A 20297-nucleotide genomic window follows, 5' to 3' on the forward strand; every position below is an offset into this window, starting at 1 on the left:
CTCTATGGCACTTGAACTTGCCATCAATCGCATCACACTCTAGTTACTTCGAGACGTCACCTCATGTAAGTAACTATGGGCAAATACAATGCTAATCCGTGTTCACTTTAACGGGGTTCAATTGTCTCCACAACCCCTTTGGATGTAACAAAGTATAAGGTGAGTTAATAATAACTCAAACGACAAATGTCGACATCACATTCTGGTAGTCAATACCATATTACAACCTTGTGATGCATATCGTAAGTGTGTAAACACTTGTTTGATTGCAATAGAAGTTTAACATACCACGTGTCCATGAGTTCAAACTTCTTATAATCGCATTTTCCTTTACGTTCATGTTATCTTCTCATAGCATGAACCTTACCAAGTACAAATCTAGGTTCACAACCTCGGTTTCGGCTCCTTTTCTTGAAAGAACTTCTTTGTCGATTATCACATAACAAACGAATTTGTGGTGAATGGTATGACTTGCACTGATCAAGTACTCTACCCACACACAATGCACTAGGTATATGTTTTGTAGAGTCTTGCAACAATTTGTCAAGATGATTAGCCTAGCACTTCTCACAAGTCCTAGCATTTTAGGAAAGATTAGTTTTGAGTAACTTCTTACTTCAACCAAGTACTATTCAAAAATTCTTATTTCTCTTTTTAGCTGAAAAGCTTAGGATTTTCATAAATCCTCACATGTTGTTTGAATTTTAATATGTGCAATCTCTTGACACATAACAGAGTATTCTTTCAAACACTGAAATCGCTCATCGGATTCTCCTCGAGAATTCATGACGTTTCTTGTATGGCTTGCCAATGAATCATCATGCTCTTATGCATATGATTCACCATTGGACATGTGCATGATTATTCTAATGGCGGAAACATTAGTTACTAATAATCATGAGATCAACCGTTCTTAGGTTCAATGAACGACCATGACTGCTAATGGCAATTCCATTTTCATTTGCATGAATAACCTATGTTTTTTTTTGTTGATTCAATGTGTATCTCTTCAATACTAATCCAACATCTCTTGATGTAATTGGATTCATCATAGTCCATTTTCATCCAGAATTGAAAACTCGAATACTTCTTTGTGAAAGAAGGTATTAGCTCGTCATTCCTAATGAGTAATGAGTTGTAAACTTTCACAAGATGATTGCTCCCACTAAATTCCATGTCTTCACATGATAATTTCTAACTCCCACTTGATTCGCAATTGACTACTCAATTGAGACATTTCAAGAATTGAAATTTATTGCTTTGTTTGAGATAAAACCATATATGTTCCCTATCATATCCTTTCAAAATACCTATTTTGAAGTGGTCTCATCTTAACCTTATGGAAAGAGATTTTAATCTCTAACTCATTCATATCATAATGATGCGTAGCAATGTCATTGTTTAAATATAAATAATATCTAATACACGTCCTTCAAAATACCCTTTTCGGAAGGAAGTTTAACCAATTCATTTTCATAATGAGGTTAAGTAATGACATTAGCGTGGTTAAAACTTAGCTATTGATGATATCGGTATATCAATCCTTGCAACCTCTAGCCATAAATCTTGTTTATTTTCTAGGATGTTACTTTGATTCATTTAGGCTCTTAAGTAAATATCAAGGTTGAAACTATAGGTCAAAATTTATCATAAACTAGTCAAAACTCTCGTTAAGACTTTACATTAGTCATTTTCTTCCAAAACTTTCTTTTGGTCTCCTCGTGTAGTTATCTTGAGAAAATATTCTTTTGATTACTTCACTTGGTCTCTTGAGATCATATAGACTTATTCGAGACCATAGATCTCATCTATTGGGCATACTATATAAATAGATATACCTTTATTTAAATCATTCTTCCTTGCATAGATCTCATTTACACAAGTACACATATATGTGTAGTGGTTTGTGTCCTCATTTTTCTCCCACTCTATCTTTAGAATAAATACACTAGAGATTCAAAGATAGCATATGAGACACAAATAATGATTTTATAAGGAGAACTATCTCATGGTTTGACTAATTGTTTTAGATTTTGTAAGTGTACTTGGTTGATTGACATTCCTTTAAGAGAGTTCATAAACTCAATGACACTTTGTAAATGATCATACACAAGCCTTAAGCATGTGGACATATAATGAATCCCATCATTATAATTGTCTATTAGATCACTTTAAGTGAATAATCATATGTTTCTATGAGCAAGCATGTAAAGACGAATTTTAGAACAAGGATAAAATGATAAAACGGGTGACTTGGGTTGCAAACCAAGTCACCATTATCCAAAATACAACCAATTATCCAAAATACATTTCCATGTCGAACACGAAAATTTAAAAGGTTCTAAAATCCAAAACATAATTAAAATAAGACAATAAAAAGCGAAGCTCCATGAAAGCTATTCCTAGCTTCTTGATGGTATCTCAAGCTTGCTTTTCTTTTCCCTTGTCTTTGCTTGGTGGAGGCCCTATTTACAATAAAAAGGGAGATACATTATCACAACTTTGTATCACAATACCATGGTTGAAATATAAACATAAAAGAAAGGATAGTCATTTACCTACTGGAGTAATCTTTCCAGCCTTAATATCACCAAGGTATTTGGAACAATTTCTTTTCCAATGTCCAACACCATTACAATAATGGCATTTATCAAGAGGACCCTTCTTGATTTTTGAAGTGCTAGCTTCATAAGTCTTAGCTTTGGTGAAAGTGGGAGCTTGTTTCTTACCCTTCCTCCCATTCTTCTTGAATTTCCCCTTGCTTTTGGTGCTAATGTTAAGTACATCCTTGGGTGGGTTCACATTTAACCCCATGTCCCTTTCGGCTTGCACAAGTAACTTGTGCAATTCTTCAAGAGACACATCCTTGTCTTGCATGTTAAAATTCACCCGGAATTGAACATATGCCTTGACTTTGGATAAGGAGTGTAGAATCCTATCTACAATGAGTTCTTTGGGGATTTCAACCTTTTGAATTTTCAAGGTCTCGACTAGCTCCATTAATTTGAGCACATGAGGGCTAACCTTTTGGCCCTCTTTGAAGTCGAGATCAAAGAATGTCGCGGCCGCCTCATATTGGACGATCCGCGGAGTTTGTGAAAACATTGTCACAAGCTTGGAGTAAATCTCATTAGCGGTGCCCATCTTAAAGGCTCTCCTTTGGAGATCCGCCTCCATCGCAAAGATCAACACGTTTTTCATTGCGGCGGACTCCTTATGGTAAGCCTCATATGCTTCCCTTGTGGCGGCGGTCGACCTAGTATTAGGTTCGGGTGGAGAGGCCTCGGTTAGGTAACGAAGCTTGTCGTCACCTTGGGCGGCTAGTTTGAGTTGGGCATCCCAATCGGAGAAATTTGACCCATTCTTTTCAAGTTTACATCGATCCATGAAGGATCGGAGCCATGATGAATTAGCGAGAGGCGTGGCGTTTGTGTTTGGTGTAGCCATTTGTTATGAGAAAAAGAAAGTGGTCTACAAAACAAAATAGAAGGAGTAAAACAAATGTCGTTTTATCAATAATAATAATACTCGTAAAAATTTAATTTAAACAAGTTTTATTGCATTTATCTAGTGACCTCTACCCAACTTGATAAATGATTCCAAGACCCAAATTCATATTAATTTAGGCATCGGTAAAGCCGAAAAACAACCCTTATCAATATAACTTGGTGTATTAACCTTTTAATCGATTCTACTTTTAGAACTCTTGGTCGATAAATTTACATTTAAAATTATCTTTAGTCCGAAACACATCCGGCAACCGTCGAGAATACTTTCGTTGAGTTCAACCCAAATTTCAAATAAATGTGTCCATGATCCAAACTTACATCAACTTGGGCATCGGTAAAGCCGAAAACAACCCTCATCTTTATAAATTCGGTGGGTAGACATTTATCACCCCACTTCACCAACGTAACAAGGTTTGTCTTACGGTAAAGCCGGCTCAACTCCTTCTTAAACCGGTACTTCATGGGTTTCTAATTTTTGGTAAGGCTATGTCTCAATTGTTTATTTTTAGCGAGAGGTCATGTCTATTTATTATCTATCACGTTTTAAGTGAACTAAAGCGGTGAACTACGATAATTATAATTGACACGGTCGATAAACTCGATAAAATGACAATGCATGTTTTAGTTATGGCGATTTAGCGATGCATGCGACATATAAATAAAATGCAAAGCATAAAATAAATCCTAGTATGGCCTTCCTAAAATAGAAAAACTATTTAATTATTACATATTCGGAAACCAACTCCATTGGTCCCTTGAACTTCGGTTGAGGCACGCATCTCGAGGTAACACCGTCTTTATGTATCGCCTTCTTGAATGACACCGTCTTCAAGGAACTCCGGAATAAATAAATTACATAACAAAATTACATAATTTCCTATTATACATTTGTAATTAAAATAAAATAAATCTATTAAATTACAAAACGGTGATACGAGATCACAATAAATTACAATCGAATCGATATTCCCATACATTTCGGGTAATATCAATTAAAAAACTAAGGTCATACTAAGTAAAATTACATAATTCAAAAATTACATAAAATAAAATTATGACAATCATAAAGAAAATGCAGCATTATAATATGTATGAACATGCCCAATTTTATGCTAAATCGCCTTTAAGTAGCCAATATCATATATTACACGGTTTTTACGGATTTGCGTGATTCAATGTTTTAAAATCACAATAAAATACATAAATTCATATTTATGCATAAGTTAATTACCCTAATCTCTTAGGACTCAAAATTAGTCTCCACTAACTATTTGACCATAATTAACTCATATTTCTAAAATTGTTCATTAATGGACCTAAAATTACAATAATAAGCTATAATCTTCAAATAAATCACAAAAAATTCCAAATAAATTTGAAATTTGAAATTTGAAATTTAAAACTTGTGAACATTCTGGAAAAATACCATGACACTCATAATGTTCAAAAACTTAGGTTAAAATTTCGTAAAATTATCGGAAAAACTATATTGCGGTTTAACGGATTTATCAATAAAAATCATAAAAACATGAGAAAAATTATATTCATCAACCTTTCAATTTTAGATCTGAAAAAGATAATAAAATGCAACATGTGACGTTTTTCCTTAGTCATTGAGTATGTTTTAGGAATTATTCACTAATTAAGTCACTATTTATGCTATTTTTCTTCAAAAAATCATAAATCATGCAAAAAGACTTCAATATAGCCTATTATTTTACACACATCTTGTAAAATTTCATGTGACAACATACTAAATTTCTATGACCAGATTCGAAATTTATCTCATATTAACCTATTTTTCATCTAAATCCGATTTTAAACATGAAAAATCCATTTTTCGAGCATAAGAACTCCAAAAATTATGAAAATTTACAGGTCATCTCAAAATAATATATGTGATAACATATCCAAAAATCAATGGAAAATTCGAAGTTTAGCTAATTTTAGTCTGAAAATGACATTTTAATCATAAAATCACATTTTAATGTCATTATTGTATAATATGAACAATAAAAATCCATAAAATAACCAAAATATCATAAAAACATTTTAGGACCAGAAACTTTAACATGCATAAATTATTTTCGTGATATATCATAATAACACAAATTTACAAGTTTTATATGTTATTCGTATAACTCGGAAAAACTATAACCGATTTGCATGCAAACAACCAAGGCTCTTGATACCGATTGTTAGAAATCTAGATCTCTTTACTAACATATTCATATATGTTTTTGTTAATTTAGTCATTAAATTAAATGGTGATCTTATGCATGCAAACAATAATCAAATAAAGAAGAAATCTTCATCTTACAATGGTATTTCGGTTTATATGGGCACAAGAGAGTTCTCCTACTCTCTTGTTCTTGTGCTCTCCTTAATGGATGAACTAGGATTCAAGTGTAGAATCCCTCCCAAAGTAAAATACCCAAGACAACAACTTAATAAAATTAATACTATTATTACTAGAACAATATTAATTTTGTATAAAAATTGACCCAAAAATATTTGATTTTGGTCTCTTAAAACCGGTTAAGAGAGAAGGAAGAGGAAGGTTTTTATCTTTCTAAAAGTTCTTATTTTAGATGGATGATAGAATGAATTTTTCACTAGTTAACATTATAGTGAATATAAGGTAAATAATAGAGCAAAACTCTTGGCTTTGCTCCATCAAAAACCGGGTAAAGGGGGGGAAGAGAAGGGACCAATGAATGCACTAGTTGTTCTTCACAATAATCACTAGGTTTCATGGCTAGAAAATTAGGGAAATCATTATGCTTACCACTCACACAATAAACATAATATTTCCTTAATCCTCCCATTATTTTCGGCTAACATGGATAAAATGGACTCCATTTTATCTTTGTCAAAATGTCAATTTGTCAAATGTCACATGTCATATGTCACATAAATTTGTTATGTATTTTTAACATATTAAAAATCAACGTATTAATAAAAATACGTCATATACAAAAATCGACTTAGCAATTCATAATTGCTTGTACCAAAATATTTTACCAATTTATAAATCACAATAACTTGTATTTATAATAATTCATTCAATTTCAATTGTTTCCTTAAACAATAATTTCATCTAAGTAATGAAACAATTCGATTACTTAGACCGTATCTTATTTAATCAATTTCAATAAGACACGTAAATATTACTTCCAAAATCGTCCGTCAATTTTAACTAATTTAATTGACCCGTATCGTCATACGATCAATTAAATGATCAATTAAGTGTGTTATCCTTTAGGTATGACCTAAGGGGATCAACTGATCACCACCGTCTCTCATGACAAATAATGTCAAACTCTAGTCACCAATCATTACCGATATGTGTGGACCAGTTGACAGTAAAAAATTACTTCCCAATTGTATTCTTTATCATGAGACTTAAACATGTGATCATCATGATCAACAGTTGTGATCGCATTATTGTCGGAGGACACAAATTCCAACAAGGACAAGTTACGGACACTACGAATATGTTGTTATGTCATTTGGATTAACTAATGCACCGGCAGTCTTCATGGACTTGATGAACCGTGTGTTTAGTCCCTATTTGGATCAGTTCGTGGTTGTCTTTATCGATGATATCCTGGTCTATTATAAGAATAAAGAAGAGCATAAGAATCATTTGAGGATTGTGTTGCAGACCCTGAGGGAAAATAATCTTTATGCTAAGTTGAGCAAGTGTGAGTTCTGGTTAGAAAATGTTGCCTTTCTGGGGCATGTGGTGTCAAAGGAGGGAGTGTCAGTGGATCCAAGCAAGATTAAGGCAGTGTCCAAGTGGGACAGACCGAAGAATGTGGGGGATATTAGAAGTTTTCTGGGGTTGGATGGCTATTATAGGAGGTTTGTAAAAGACTTCTCAAAAATAGCTAAGCCTTTGACTACCTTGATGAGGAAGGAGAATAAGTTTCAGTGGGATGAGAGTTGTGAGAAGGCATTCCTAACCCTGAAGGAGCGCCTGACTACAGCTCCTATTTTAGCCTTACCTGAAGGGAGTGAGAATTTTGAAGTTTATACAGATGCTTCTAAGAATGGTTTGGGATGTGTGCTTATGCAGAGTGGGAAAGTAATAGCATATGCCTCGAGACAGCTGCAGCAGTATGAAGCAAACTATCCAACTCATGATTTGGAATTGGGAGCGGTGGTTTTTGCCTTGAAAATGTGGCGTCATTATCTTTATGGAGCTACTTTTAAGGTATTTTCTGATCACAAGAGCTTAAAGTACATTTATACTCAGAAGGAGCTAAATATGAGACAGAGGAGATGGATTGAGTTAATTGGAGATTATGACATGGAAATAATTTATCATAAAGGGAAGGCTAATGTGGTGGCGGATGCACTTAGTAGGAAATCTGTCCATGCTTTATGTACTGCCATGTCTAGGATGAGATTGCGTGAGGAAATGGATTTCTATGATCAGGAAAGAAGATACAATTGGAGATTTGACCATTGAGCCAGAGTTGTATGAAGAGATCAGGAAAAAGCAAGAAGAAGATGCGAGAGTGGCGCGGTGGAGAGAGGTCGTGGGTGAGGCCATGGTGGAAGGCGGGAAGAAGCAGTTTCACATGGGTAGTGATGGTGGTTTGAGGTTTGATGGGAGATGGTGTGTACCCGATGATGAAGAATTAAAAAGAAAGATCTTAACTGAAGCTCATTCTACTCTATATTCTGTTCATCCTGGAGGAGATAAATTATATAAAGATTTGAAGAAGACTTTTTGGTGGCCTAGGATGAAGAAAGAGGTTGCTGAGTTCGTTGCTAGATGTTTGGTTTGTCAAAGAGTGAAGGGAGAGCATAAGAGACCACAAGGTAAAGTTCAGTCCTTGGGGATATGCCTGAGTGGAAATGGGAGAGTATTTCGATGGATTTCATTGTGGGGTTGCCTAAGACTCAAAGAGGGAATAATATGATATGGATGATTGTGGATCGATTGACTAAGTCAGCTCACTTCATTCCTATGAAAGATACTTGGAGTAAAGCTGAGTTGGCTAAATCTTATGTCAAAAATGTGGTGAAGCTTCATGGTGTGCCAAAGGATATTGTGTCTGACCGTGATTCAAGGTTTATATCTAAGTTCTGGCAAGAATTGCAATCTTTGATGGGGACTCAGTTGAAGATGAGTACAGCATTTCATCCAGCTACAGATGGTCAGACTGAGAGGACTATTAAGACCTTAGAGGATATGCTGAGAGCTTGTGTGATGGAGTTTGGTGGATCATGGGAGGAGAGGTTGGATTTGATTGAGTTTTCATATAATAACAGTCACCATGCTAGTATTGGCATGGCACCTTTTGAAGCATTGTATGGGAGAAAGTGCAGGAGTCCTGTGTGTTGGGATGATAGGGCAGATACAGTTGTATTGGGACCTGAGATGATACAGGAAATGGTGGAGCAAGTGCACATTATTCGTCAAAAGATGCGTGCAGCGCAGGATAGACAGAAAAGCTATGCAGATTTGAAAAGGAGTGATATAGAATTTGTTGTGGGAGATAAAGTGTTGCTTAAAGTGTCTCATATGAGAGGTGTGATGAGGTTTGGGAAGAAAGGGAAGTTGAGTCAGAAGTATATTGGGCCATATGAGATCTTGGACAGAGTTGGAGAGGTAGCTTACCGTTTAGCATTACCTCCATCTTTGGATAGAGTGCATAATGTTTTTCATGTTTCACAATTGAGGAAGTATGTGAGTGATCCTACTCATGTGCTGGAGCCTGAGCACGTTGAGCTTGATGAGCAGTTATCTTATGTTGAGGAGCCTAAGGAGATTTTGGATCGAAAAGTGAGAAAGACTCGTAATGGTGAGACTGCTCTAGTGAAGATTTTATGGTCTAATCATAAGGTGGAAGAAGCTACATGGGAAGTTGAAGCTGCTATGCGAGAAAAGTACCCTAGTCTTTTTGTTTGAGTTAGTTGGTTACGGGGACGTAACCCTTTTTTTTAGGGGGATAGGATGTAACATCTCGTATTTTATAACATTTTTATGATAAACTTAATAATAAAAGTATCTTGTGAAGGATTTAATAAGAAATTTAGTTGGAATTTATTTGAGATATTATTTCTGTTGTTTGGGTATTTGGTGAACTTCGGGACGAAGTTCTTTTTTAAGGAGGGAAGACTGTAATACCCCGTATTTTAGACGGTAGAATAATATTAAAATGTGTTTTAAATGATATTTAATAATTTAATTAATTGGATAATAAATTTGTAAGACGGAAATAAAATATAAAATAATTAAAACGGAAGAAATGTGGGTCGTGGGCTTGAGTATATAGTCGGGATTGTAATTGTATATTATTACTAATACTAATATGGGAGTAATTAAAAAGAAAAGGAAAAATAAAGGTAATTGTTTTAAGGAAACTTCCTCCCTCTTTCCTTCCCACACCTATATAAATAAGCTATTGTATCTAACCATAAGCATACAAAAACATAAAAACACAATAATTGATCTGAGGCAAGGGAGAGAAAGATCTAAGGGAGAAAAATAAGAGAATTCATCCAATTATTGTTGTCTCAAGGTAAGACCGTCTCAATTTATATTTATATAGTCGTATTTAATTAAATTATCGTTTAAACTCCGTATGGACCACTGTATACCGTGTCGTTACCCTCATTAGTTGGCCTTGACCGTGGGGATGTCAGTGGGACATGTCGTGGCTGTTGTCGACAATCGTGGGTGGTGAATTTGGCGTCTAAACTAGTGGTTGTCGCGGATTTAAGACGGGCTTTGTGACTTATTGGTTGGATGACTAAACACGAGACTTGGGTGGCTGGATATCTCGGCTATGGGCGGTCCTAAAGGTGGTGTCGGGGTGGCTTGAGGTGGTGGTTGGTACGGTGGTCAGTCGGGTTGTGGTGGTTGAAACGGGTTTTGGTTGTTTTCGTTTTGTGTGTCGTTTTAGGCTGTTGTGCGGGGTTGTAGCAGGTGGTGGAACCACCGTGGGTCAAGGGAGACCACGGTGGTGGCCACGGGTGGTCATGGTGGCAGTAGGATGGTGAATTGGTCGGGTTTTGGTTGTTTTCGTGTCGGGTTTTCGGGGTTGTTTAGGGCTTGATTTCACAGCATGTATAGGGGGTTTCAGGTGGTGGTTATGGGTTGTCGGGGTTGGCCGTGGTACAGGCTAGGCGTGGCAGGCATGGGTGGTGTTGACTGGTGGTTAGAGGTGGCATGATAGGTGGTTAAAGGAGTGAGTTGAACGTGGTGTGTCGATATGCAGGGGAGTGTTTGTTTCGTGGAGTTGTGTAAGCGTGGGTTGCTGCTTGTGTTCATCCGTGTAAACGGGATTTTACATGGGCCATGGGATGTATGGGTTGGTCGTATCAATAAATTAATAGACCGGGTTACGTAATCGTTATACGGAGAATTAATTAATTAGACTATATTGTAATTAATTAAACTAATATAATGAATTGAATAATTAATAATTAAATTATAATATTTCGTTTAGGTGACGGTTTTGAAGTGGAGTATTTCTGATTATTTTATTGGACTGCTTTATTGGATTTAACGTTGAGGTAGGTTATCTACTCAACTCGAATATGCATTGGTGTGATTTATTAAATAATTGTTTGTTGGAATTGGATGTTTGATTGTTGAATGTTGTGTTTGTTAATTTATTACTATCCATATTGTATATTGTATTGATGTTTTGAAGGCCCGGTCCAAGGGTGGCGGGTAAAATGAAGAACCGGTCCACGGGTGGCGATATATAAAAGGGTGTCTCGGGATTGATGTCGATATTGTTTATAAGGGTGTCTCGGGTTATTGAAAAGGGTGTCTCGGGTTATTTATATGGGTGTCTCGGGTTATGTACGGAGGATGTGTGGAGACTTGGAGTTGTGATCGGGATTGATCATTTACATGTTTATTCTGGATTATTGTTGTACTGTTCTTGTTGTTTAGATATTCCTACTCAACCGTTGGGTTGACCGTGTATTCGTTAAACACCTGTGATGAACCAAAAATTGGGGAGCAGATTGATTTCAGGTAATTGAGCAGGCTTAGAAGGGGAGCTGAAGGGCGAGAGGATATGGCATTTACTTAGCTGTCTAGATCACCTTAGAAGAACAAACAATATTTATTATTTGTATTATTTAGTTTTCCGCTGCAGTTGTATTTATTAATTTAATTATTTATTTTGGATTATGTAATAAGGTCATTTAAACATTATATTTATTTAAAGTATGTGGTTTCGTTTACCTTTGTATTCACTACCTCAGGTAACTGAGATGGTAACACGTTCATTTATCTAGGAATGTCTAGCAAAGGCTCTTAAATAAATGGGGGTGTTACAGTATTTTTCATACATCATCGTTATAAAGTCTAGACGACAATAGGATTTGGAATTACCGAAAAATGATGTTTTAAACTCATTTTATGAATCGATACTTTTTATGCGACGGATTCTGCCAGCTTTTGGAAATCAGTCGGAAAACCCTTGATAAGTTTGGAATTTCAGAAACATTCATTATATAAGAGTTGTAGCTACAATTCATAAGGTTCCAATCCAATTGGCCTTGCATCAATTGGATTTTTCTGGAATTAGTTATGCATTTTATACTGAGTTTGTCATGTGTTGGAAAATCGGGAAAGGTCGAGTTCGTTCTTTAAGTTAAGATTCCTATTAAGTTATGCTGAGTCTTGGTTATGTGCATGGGTAATTGATTGAGTATCTGGTAATTATACATAATTATGTTATGTAGGTGATGGATATTTGAAGGATCATAATTGACTGCTTGTGATCGAAGTATTGCTAAAAGGTAGGGTTTTCCTACTTAGTTGATTGTGTAATTGATTATAAGATGTGATATTGATTTATTGGTTGGCATGATTATCGTTGTGAATAAGATTATACTACTGTTTGGTTACTGTTGTGGAACCATTTTTGGGAGATGGTTCCAACCCCATGTTCGCCTCTTGTGGCTCCCGTCACAAAGGGGATTGTGCACATTAATGATCTGGGTTCGCCCGTTGCGATGAGCGGGGATTTGGTGGGCAAGGATGTGGTCCCCCACTAGCGGTGTGGGTTTCCCGTTGCGATGGGAACCTGGCAGGGCTACACACTTTGGTGTGTAATCGGTTACTGGTTACTCTTGGAGTTTGGAGGATTGATTGGTTACAGTTTGATTGCATTGTATCATTGTGAGTTCTTAGTTTGGTTATGCAGTTGACTGACCCCATTTATTGTTTTCAAAACTGTGGTGATCCATTCGCGGATGGTGAGCAGTTGGCTTAGCAGGTTTTGGATGTCGATGTAGCTCGCGGGATATGGACGGGCAGAGTCATCACATGTTTTGTAGTTTTAGCTTCCGCTAAGTTTATATATAATCATTACTTTTATTTTGTTTTATGACATCTGGATTTCTGAGACTTGAATTTCCTTTTCTTTAAAGTTAATTATAAACTTGTTTCATTATGGTAACTATGATGCATACTTTCTTAGGAAACCGAGATGGTAATGCTCCCATTTGCTAAGGTAGCCCTTGGTAAGGCACTTTGGCAGATGGGGGTGTTACAAAAGTGGTATCAGAGCGACAATTTTGGAACCTAAAACCAATGAAAAAAATGAGCAAGGGCGTCTAATAAAATGAACCTGGGTTGGAATTATTTGGAGTTACTGCAAAGGTTTGGGAGACGTCCTAAGATCACACTATGGGCCTTACAACTTCGAGCTGGTCACTACGGGGTGCGTCAAGGGGATCGTTGTGAATATGCGTGTTTGTATGTGTGTATAGAGTAGATGTAATGATGTATGTATGCTTATAAAAGGTGAAGTATCATGATGTGGATTATGTGGATATGTGAGTAATGGGATGATTTTTAAGAGCAATGTTGTTGGCATGAAAATATGATGAACATAGCAAATGGTATCAATCATGAGGTGTTTTAAATGTGTTTCAAATGAGCGAGATATGATGTGTATTATTGGTGGGGAAGTATGAGCACGAACTGGTAAAAGTGGTGATGCGAGTGTGGAGGAATTGAATATGTGAAGAAAGACGATTTTTTGTAATGCATATTGAATGCTTTGTTTGATTTAAATGTTGGTATGATAAAAGCTCACTTATTATACGGGTTTTAGAAGTATTGAGTTGCTATTGTTTGCATTGGTAATGTTTAAGTGGTTTTGTTAAGGAAATTTGATTTGTATGAAGTCCGATTATGGAAGGGCTATTTTTAAATGGTCATAAGCCGAGTTCCAGGAATGATATTTATATGATTTCAATTGGAGATGATAGCTTGTTCTCTTACAATTCTAACGATACGTTGCACGCCCAAAATGACCAAGTAATGAGGGAGATATGACCGTTTTACGAAAACTGGGCGCTATTGAAAATTGCGCAGGGTACTCAACCGAGTACCTCGGGTACTCGATCAAGTACGCGGTACTCCACCGAGTATCACTGGCATTCGACCGAGGGCGGGTGTTTGTGATTTTGGAGTAGTTTCTGGAATGTGGCCACTCGACCGAGTAGAGTCAGTACTCGACCGAGTGGGTCATACTCGACCGAGTACCTCGGGTACTCAACCGAGTTCGTTTTATGTGACTGAATCTTATGACCAATTGTAATACGTGATGTCAAGTTTGTTACTTTGGGTATGATAAACGCTTGGGCAAGTACCTGGGGAAGACAAGTACAGTAGCATAAATGAGCAAAGAATAAAGACTGAAAGATGATTTATTTCTCAGATTCTGCCTCTTATTTGTTATGGCTATTATTTTGTATGTGGTTAAGATATATTAACTAAATTTTTATATTTGTTAGTCTCATGTGTTAGCTTTTATTAGCCACAGATTAAGAGAAACGAATATTTTAGTGAGCAGTGGTCAGAATGTTACTACACAGTGCTAATTTCGACTAACCAATTTGGAAAATTTACCATTTGATATGTATACATGCTTTTTGAGTGATTCCAACTTTCCTAATTATTAGACTCGTAGACGTTTCCGAATTGATAAACCTCACTTGATGTGGATGTGTCGTTAATTAATTATGACTTTTGCAAGTTGACCTTGAAACTAACAAATTGCTGATAACATTCTGGTTAGACCCATCGGTTTGGGAAAATCCTTATAAATTGATTATTTGCATCTTTGACTTAATTCCAAGTCTCCTTTTTTCGATAACTCTCTTAAAAGTGTAAATCTCAGAATGTGGATGAATGGCTATTTATTGATGATTTTTTTTAAGTGGCGGCATGTTTTGTGGTATTTGCGAATGTGGGATTTGATTAATTAGACACTGATTTGTTGATGCAAGAATTAGCTAGTTAACATAGCGATTCGGATGAATCTGATTTGAAATGGTATACAATGGATATGGGGCTATAAGTGACTTGAGCATTGCGTGAATTAGAATTTCCATGATAAGGGATATGTAACGGTTAATGAGGAAGACATGGGCATCGATGATAATTGAACAATTTGTACAGGTTGAATAGTCGAGCATGTTGTTAATTATGACAAAGAGTAATAATTGTGCTAGAATGGAGTGTAGTATCGTTAATAATATGTAAGGTTGTTTCAAGTACGTTTCGTAATGCACTAATAATGTAATCACCATGATAATTGAAGAATTGAATGACTATGACGTGGAGTATATATATATATATGTGTGTGTGTTGTGTGTGTGTGTGTGTGTGTGTGTGTGTGAGTAGTTATGTGCATTTGGTAAATTCATGTTAGTAATATGAGGAAGTGACGGCAGTAGCATGATAAACTGGCTTAAATTGCGTATCATTAGATTTAAGATAAAGTATGCTCATGTTGAAATGTATCAGTTTTTACTGTTCATTGTTTGAGCTTTATTCATCGAAGTAGGTGGTCATATGGAAATCCAAGTATATGTTATTAATTTGAACTAATAAGGTTATGACTTGTAAATTGGCGGAATCGGGTATCTATAACATGATATACATGTTAGAGAGGTGGACATATGAAACCTATTTGTAGTTGGTACCTTATGTCTTATTATGTGTACGAATTCCTGCATAGGGAGGGGAACGGATATGTGTCGCTTAATTATACAGTTTGAGGTTAGTCAATGAGCATGAATAATATGGTGGAATGGCTTGGTTGTCCAAATCGCTTGTGAATGTTGTTTTGTTGCATCACGGGTCCAATATGTATCGTTTATGTATGGTTTATCTGAGTTAGTAATACTATTGGTATGTAGATTGATGGAACTGAATAAATAAAGTATGAATATGTTAAAGAGATGATGATATGCAATTATATGTAAATTTTATCTTATGCTGAACTATACGTAGATGTTATGGTATCTAATGACGTGATTTGGTGATTGTAGTGTATCATGTATATACTTTGACGTGATTAAACGAATATGTTATGACGGATGTTAAGGGAATAGAAATACCTAGCTTGCATTATGTAGCCTTGTATGAGTTGGGATAATGGGTAAAACGCAGTGATAACGTAATGACTAATTTACGTGATGATATGAGTGGTTGGTATTTGTCAGAAAACTTCGGGACGAAGTTTGCTTTAAGGGAATAGAGGGTGTTGATTCTGCTATTTCTACAATTTCGTTAACAAATGACCTTATATCTCCTAATAACTTTTATAGATTATTATTTTCTTTATGGATTGTTTAAGTTGGGTGTTGATATACTACATGGTTTGATCTTGTTACTTCTATACATTTCTTTAAGTTGGTGCATTTGTTTAAGTTGCATTCTCAAACTAAATGTGCTATTTTGTATAAAGATAGTGGCTATATTAGTGTAACTTTGGTATGCAGTATGGTGAGGGTTATAATGGTATGGTTGTGTGCGAGTAATCTTGTTTAGTTGTACTTAATTGGTATTCTTCTTTGTGATCTTGTTTGCTTTTCGTTGGTTCTTACACTAGTAGAAAAAGTGTCATTGACATCGGTTTTTTAGGTCCATTTACATCGGTTTTGAGCGATGTTTCTGGGGACGTTGTTTATAGCATTTATAACAAAAACATAGGTTGTAAAACCGATGTTAATGGCATATAATTTACATCGGTTACTAAGTAAATCCGATGTTAATAACATTTAAATTACATCGGTTTCTATGTAAAACCGATGTCAATATCTTATTTACATCGGTTTTGGTGGAGAACCGATGTAAATATCAACCTTATTTACATCATTTATTGACTAAAACCAATGTAAATAGGTATTTTTTTTAATTAAATTACATTTGAGGTGGCTTTTATAGGGAAAACATCTCAAATGAGAGCTACAATCAATTAAAAAATCACATTTTCAAAACCAATAAATATATTCCAAAATTATAAATATACACGTGTTTTGAACATAAATAGATACCTCTAGAATACTTCTAACTATATAATGATAGTAAGATACAAAATATAATTAAAAAATTAATATAATAGTGTAATACTCCTGGTTTGTTCCATATATTTGAGCTCCTTCTAACTAGCAACACTGCGTCAAGTTTTCAGCTTGGAAAGGCTCACAGTTCATCATCATCATCATCATCATCATCAGATATCTGTCAGCACATAACAACATTTGCACACAACAGCACCGGTATACTATCAGGACAAGTTGTAACACCCCAAGAGATGATTTAGAATAAGTTGTTCCACGTCGGGAAAATATAGAGCTTGTGATATCTTTGTAAGAGATTCCACCCACCACCTAGTAACAAGGCCTTGTACTTTTGGGCTTAAGTGAGGACAAACAAATGGGCCCAAAAGTGCACACCCATCTTATTGGGGTTGTGTTACAACGGTGGGGGGTCGGGTTGTTATAAATGATATCAGAGCAACCCTGCGACCGTGTGGTGAACATGTGGCCGGGAGTATCCGAACACACACCTAGCGGGGGAGGATTCTGGGCTTGGCTGCGGCCAGCCTCCTGGCACAATGAGGACGTTGTGTTATTTAAGTGGGGGAGTTTGTAACACTCCAAGAGATGATTGAGAATAAGTTGTCCCACATCGGAAAAACATGGAGCTTGTGATATCTTTACAAGAGATTTCACCCACCACTTAGTAACAAGGCCTTGTACTTTTGGGCTCAAGTGAGGACAAATAAATAGGCCCAAAAGTGCAAACCCATCTTATTGGGATTGTGTTACGACGGTGGGGGGTCGGGTTGTTATACAAGCTTCCCATGTCTAAAAAGCTGAGTAATGTCAAGTTTGGCAGACACGTGTCCCGAAGATAAGTAAGATAGATAATATTGTTTTAAGTGTATAAGGAGTCTACGACTTACCCTGTTAGCATCAAGCATTTTAGGAAGACATCAACATCAAAACAGATTATAAATTAGACAATCTGCGTACAAACTCCAAAAATTGATACCTGTAGCAAAATGATATTCAACATGTAGAGGTAATATTTAAAATGGATTGACAGATAGTAGCTAGAGACACATCACACATACTAGTACTCCATATTCAATAAACTAAGAGAATTACTCCAAATGATTAGCAGTCACTAGCCAGTGGCATGGTTATAAGGATGTTCCTAAAGTATCTCAGGGGCTATTAGTTGAGATAATAGAAACGTCAATGTTCCATTCAAAATGGGAAGAAAGTAATCACCTCACAAATTCAAGTCGTCCCTCGATAATAAAACACTTGACTCGAAAAATAAAACGCAAGTTAAATTAAGGAATATACGTGTGATGGTAAAACTTGGATGCCAAATAATTTGGTAAACTCTACAGCTCTTTCAAACTCATGAGCTCGTAGACGCCAGGTCGGATTTGGTGCTAATTATGCTTTGCAAAACGTAGACATATTTACTCAATGACATGCTGTTTGCATAACCAAACAAGGACATAGTAGAATATATCACAAGGTATAAATTGAGGTACTGTGTACTATATACAAAGTCTTATGTGGAAGCATTTCATTTAAGATCTTATAGCAATATATCCATAAACTGACATAATAAATAAATAAATCTTGCAATGTCATATTTGTTTACTTTTTGTATTCTTTGTGAGGGGTATTTTGATCAAAGGTAAACAAATGGTTGGGACAGAGGAACTGAGGAAGTAATAGATAAAACATCTAAAAAAAAGTAGTACAAATAATGCTTTGTTCCTTTCAACATTCTAGCCCATCTGACTGCAGCTCGTCTTCAAATAGTCATCCTTGTTCCCACCTCCGTTTCTACTTTATTCTAGAAATATTCATCCCCAAATCAATTAAAATACTTGGTATATTGGTCACAGCCTGTTTCTTGGTGCTTGTCTTTAATAATGTTTAGGATATGGCTTTGCATGCTATAATACAAAAAAGGGCATTAGGGAGACGCCACACTCTTGAACCTAGTATTTCTTAAAACTATATATAGGTATAGATAATCAATTAATCACAAAGATCTCGGTTTCAGATTGACTAAAGAATACTCATGTACAGTCATGGATAAGACGAGTAAATGCAAATAAGGTCTTCCACCACTACTTATGAAAAACATAGAACTGCATCGATGACACATAAATATTAGTTGCACATTATTCTCACTTAGTAAATAAACAATTATAGATAAATAAACATGTACGATAACCTACAACTACAAGAAATTGGTATCCATACAGTAAAATTATAGTTGTCACCTACAAAGTAAAGAGCAGATCATCAAATAGAATGTCCTTGTAAAAATATCAGCCTCAATAGTAGCCTTGTACTGATTCTTAAACATCTTATTTACATCTCGTTACATCATATGAAGGTGTAAATAGCTCAAAAAACAAAAGTATACAAATTACGAAAATATAAGATGGCGTACTATCTCAGAAACACCATGTAATTGCTAACTTGTAGGAATGAGAAGTGATGAATACCGGTACTTGATTTTTTCCTAAATCTCAATTATTAAACATTCTCAGTTTTCGCAAGATTAGAATGAAATTTAAGGATTTGAGAACGAAGAACAGAAGGTGGAAATAAACCCATACATGATTTCAGTTAAAGAGGAAATATATCATATACAACAAAAAACTTCTCAAAACTAACAAATTACCACTAATTCACCTTCACATAAACATATAAGCATAATAATTATTTTGATTGAATCAAAATCCCAAAATCGGATAACCCTAATTAGCATATCCAATCAATTTAAATAAAATGTTTCGAATCATATAACTATATGCTATAATTATTATATCTTAACAACACAAACATCGGTGCGGCGGTGGACTGTGGTGAAGACAGCAGAGAAGACCGAGGCAAGTAGAGAGAAAATAAAATAGAGAGATTGTGAGAGATGAAGGGTACCGCGATGGCGGAGGGCGACAGAGTGGTGGAGGGCGAATGTGATCGTCGATGGTGGTAGACAGACGGCGGAGGGCGATTGTGGTCTATGGATGGTGTGCGAGGAGGCTAAGGGTTTTCGATTGGAAGAGGAAGGGCTTATGATTTTTCTTTTAACAGAAGCAAGTTACAAACGTGCTATGTGTAATATTGTAACTGCAAATTTTGTTCCATAGGTTCATTAAGAAAGTAAGGTACCGATGCAATTACATACTTCCTCCGTTCCATATGATAGTTTACGTTTATTTTATACACGTATGCATGTCATTAAAAATTATAAAAAGTTGATATTAATAATGCACTCGGGAAGACAATTTAAACAAGATCCCACATGACTATCTTTTATGTTATATATTAGAAGTTGTATTGAAGATTTTTCTCACTTATGAATAGTGCTCAAAAAGCAAACGTAAACAATTCAATGGAACAGAGGAAGTATCATCTAAATAAACTGAGATTAAATTAAAGAAAGTCAGTTACAGA

At 35.6% G+C, this 20297-nt stretch overlaps 1 protein-coding gene and 2 long non-coding RNA genes across 3 annotated transcripts; 2 read left to right on the forward strand and 1 right to left on the reverse strand.

Annotated features, from left to right (window-relative positions):
* Positions 1 to 7945: 7945 nt before the first annotated feature.
* LOC141618901 (uncharacterized) lies at positions 7946 to 9435 on the forward strand. The gene is made up of 5 exons (XM_074435963.1): positions 7946 to 8136; positions 8263 to 8342; positions 8498 to 8594; positions 8796 to 9065; positions 9207 to 9435. The coding sequence occupies exons 1-5, from the start codon at positions 7946 to 7948 to the stop codon at positions 9433 to 9435; spliced, it is 867 nt and encodes a 288-aa protein (XP_074292064.1).
* A 531-nt stretch (positions 9436 to 9966) lies between these two features.
* LOC141621664 (uncharacterized) lies at positions 9967 to 11729 on the forward strand. The gene is made up of 3 exons (XR_012532556.1): positions 9967 to 10048; positions 10979 to 11045; positions 11507 to 11729. It is a non-coding gene; the product is annotated as an uncharacterized LOC141621664 (long non-coding RNA).
* Positions 11730 to 16754: 5025 nt separating this feature from the next.
* LOC141623748 (uncharacterized) lies at positions 16755 to 19974 on the reverse strand. Its single transcript, XR_012533611.1, has 3 exons — positions 19779 to 19974; positions 17762 to 17850; positions 16755 to 17402 (listed from the first exon to the last, which is right to left on the reverse strand). It is a non-coding gene; the product is annotated as an uncharacterized LOC141623748 (long non-coding RNA).
* Positions 19975 to 20297: the final 323 nt, after the last annotated feature.

The sequence above is a fragment of the Silene latifolia genome, chromosome X (genome assembly GCF_048544455.1).
Source record: "Silene latifolia isolate original U9 population chromosome X, ASM4854445v1, whole genome shotgun sequence".
NCBI lineage: Eukaryota > Viridiplantae > Streptophyta > Magnoliopsida > Caryophyllales > Caryophyllaceae > Silene > Silene latifolia.

Bases quoted from the DNA above. Each gene is read 5' to 3' on its own strand.
- LOC141618901 (XM_074435963.1), top strand. From the start codon at position 7,946: ATGATCAGGAAAGAAGATACAATTGGAGATTTGACCATTGAGCCAGAG. The intron at 8,343-8,497 runs GTAAAGTTCAGT...TTCCTATGAAAG, and splicing joins AGAGCATAAGAGACCACAAG to ATACTTGGAGTAAAGCTGAG. The intron at 8,595-8,795 runs GTTTATATCTAA...ATATAATAACAG, and splicing joins GTGTCTGACCGTGATTCAAG to TCACCATGCTAGTATTGGCA.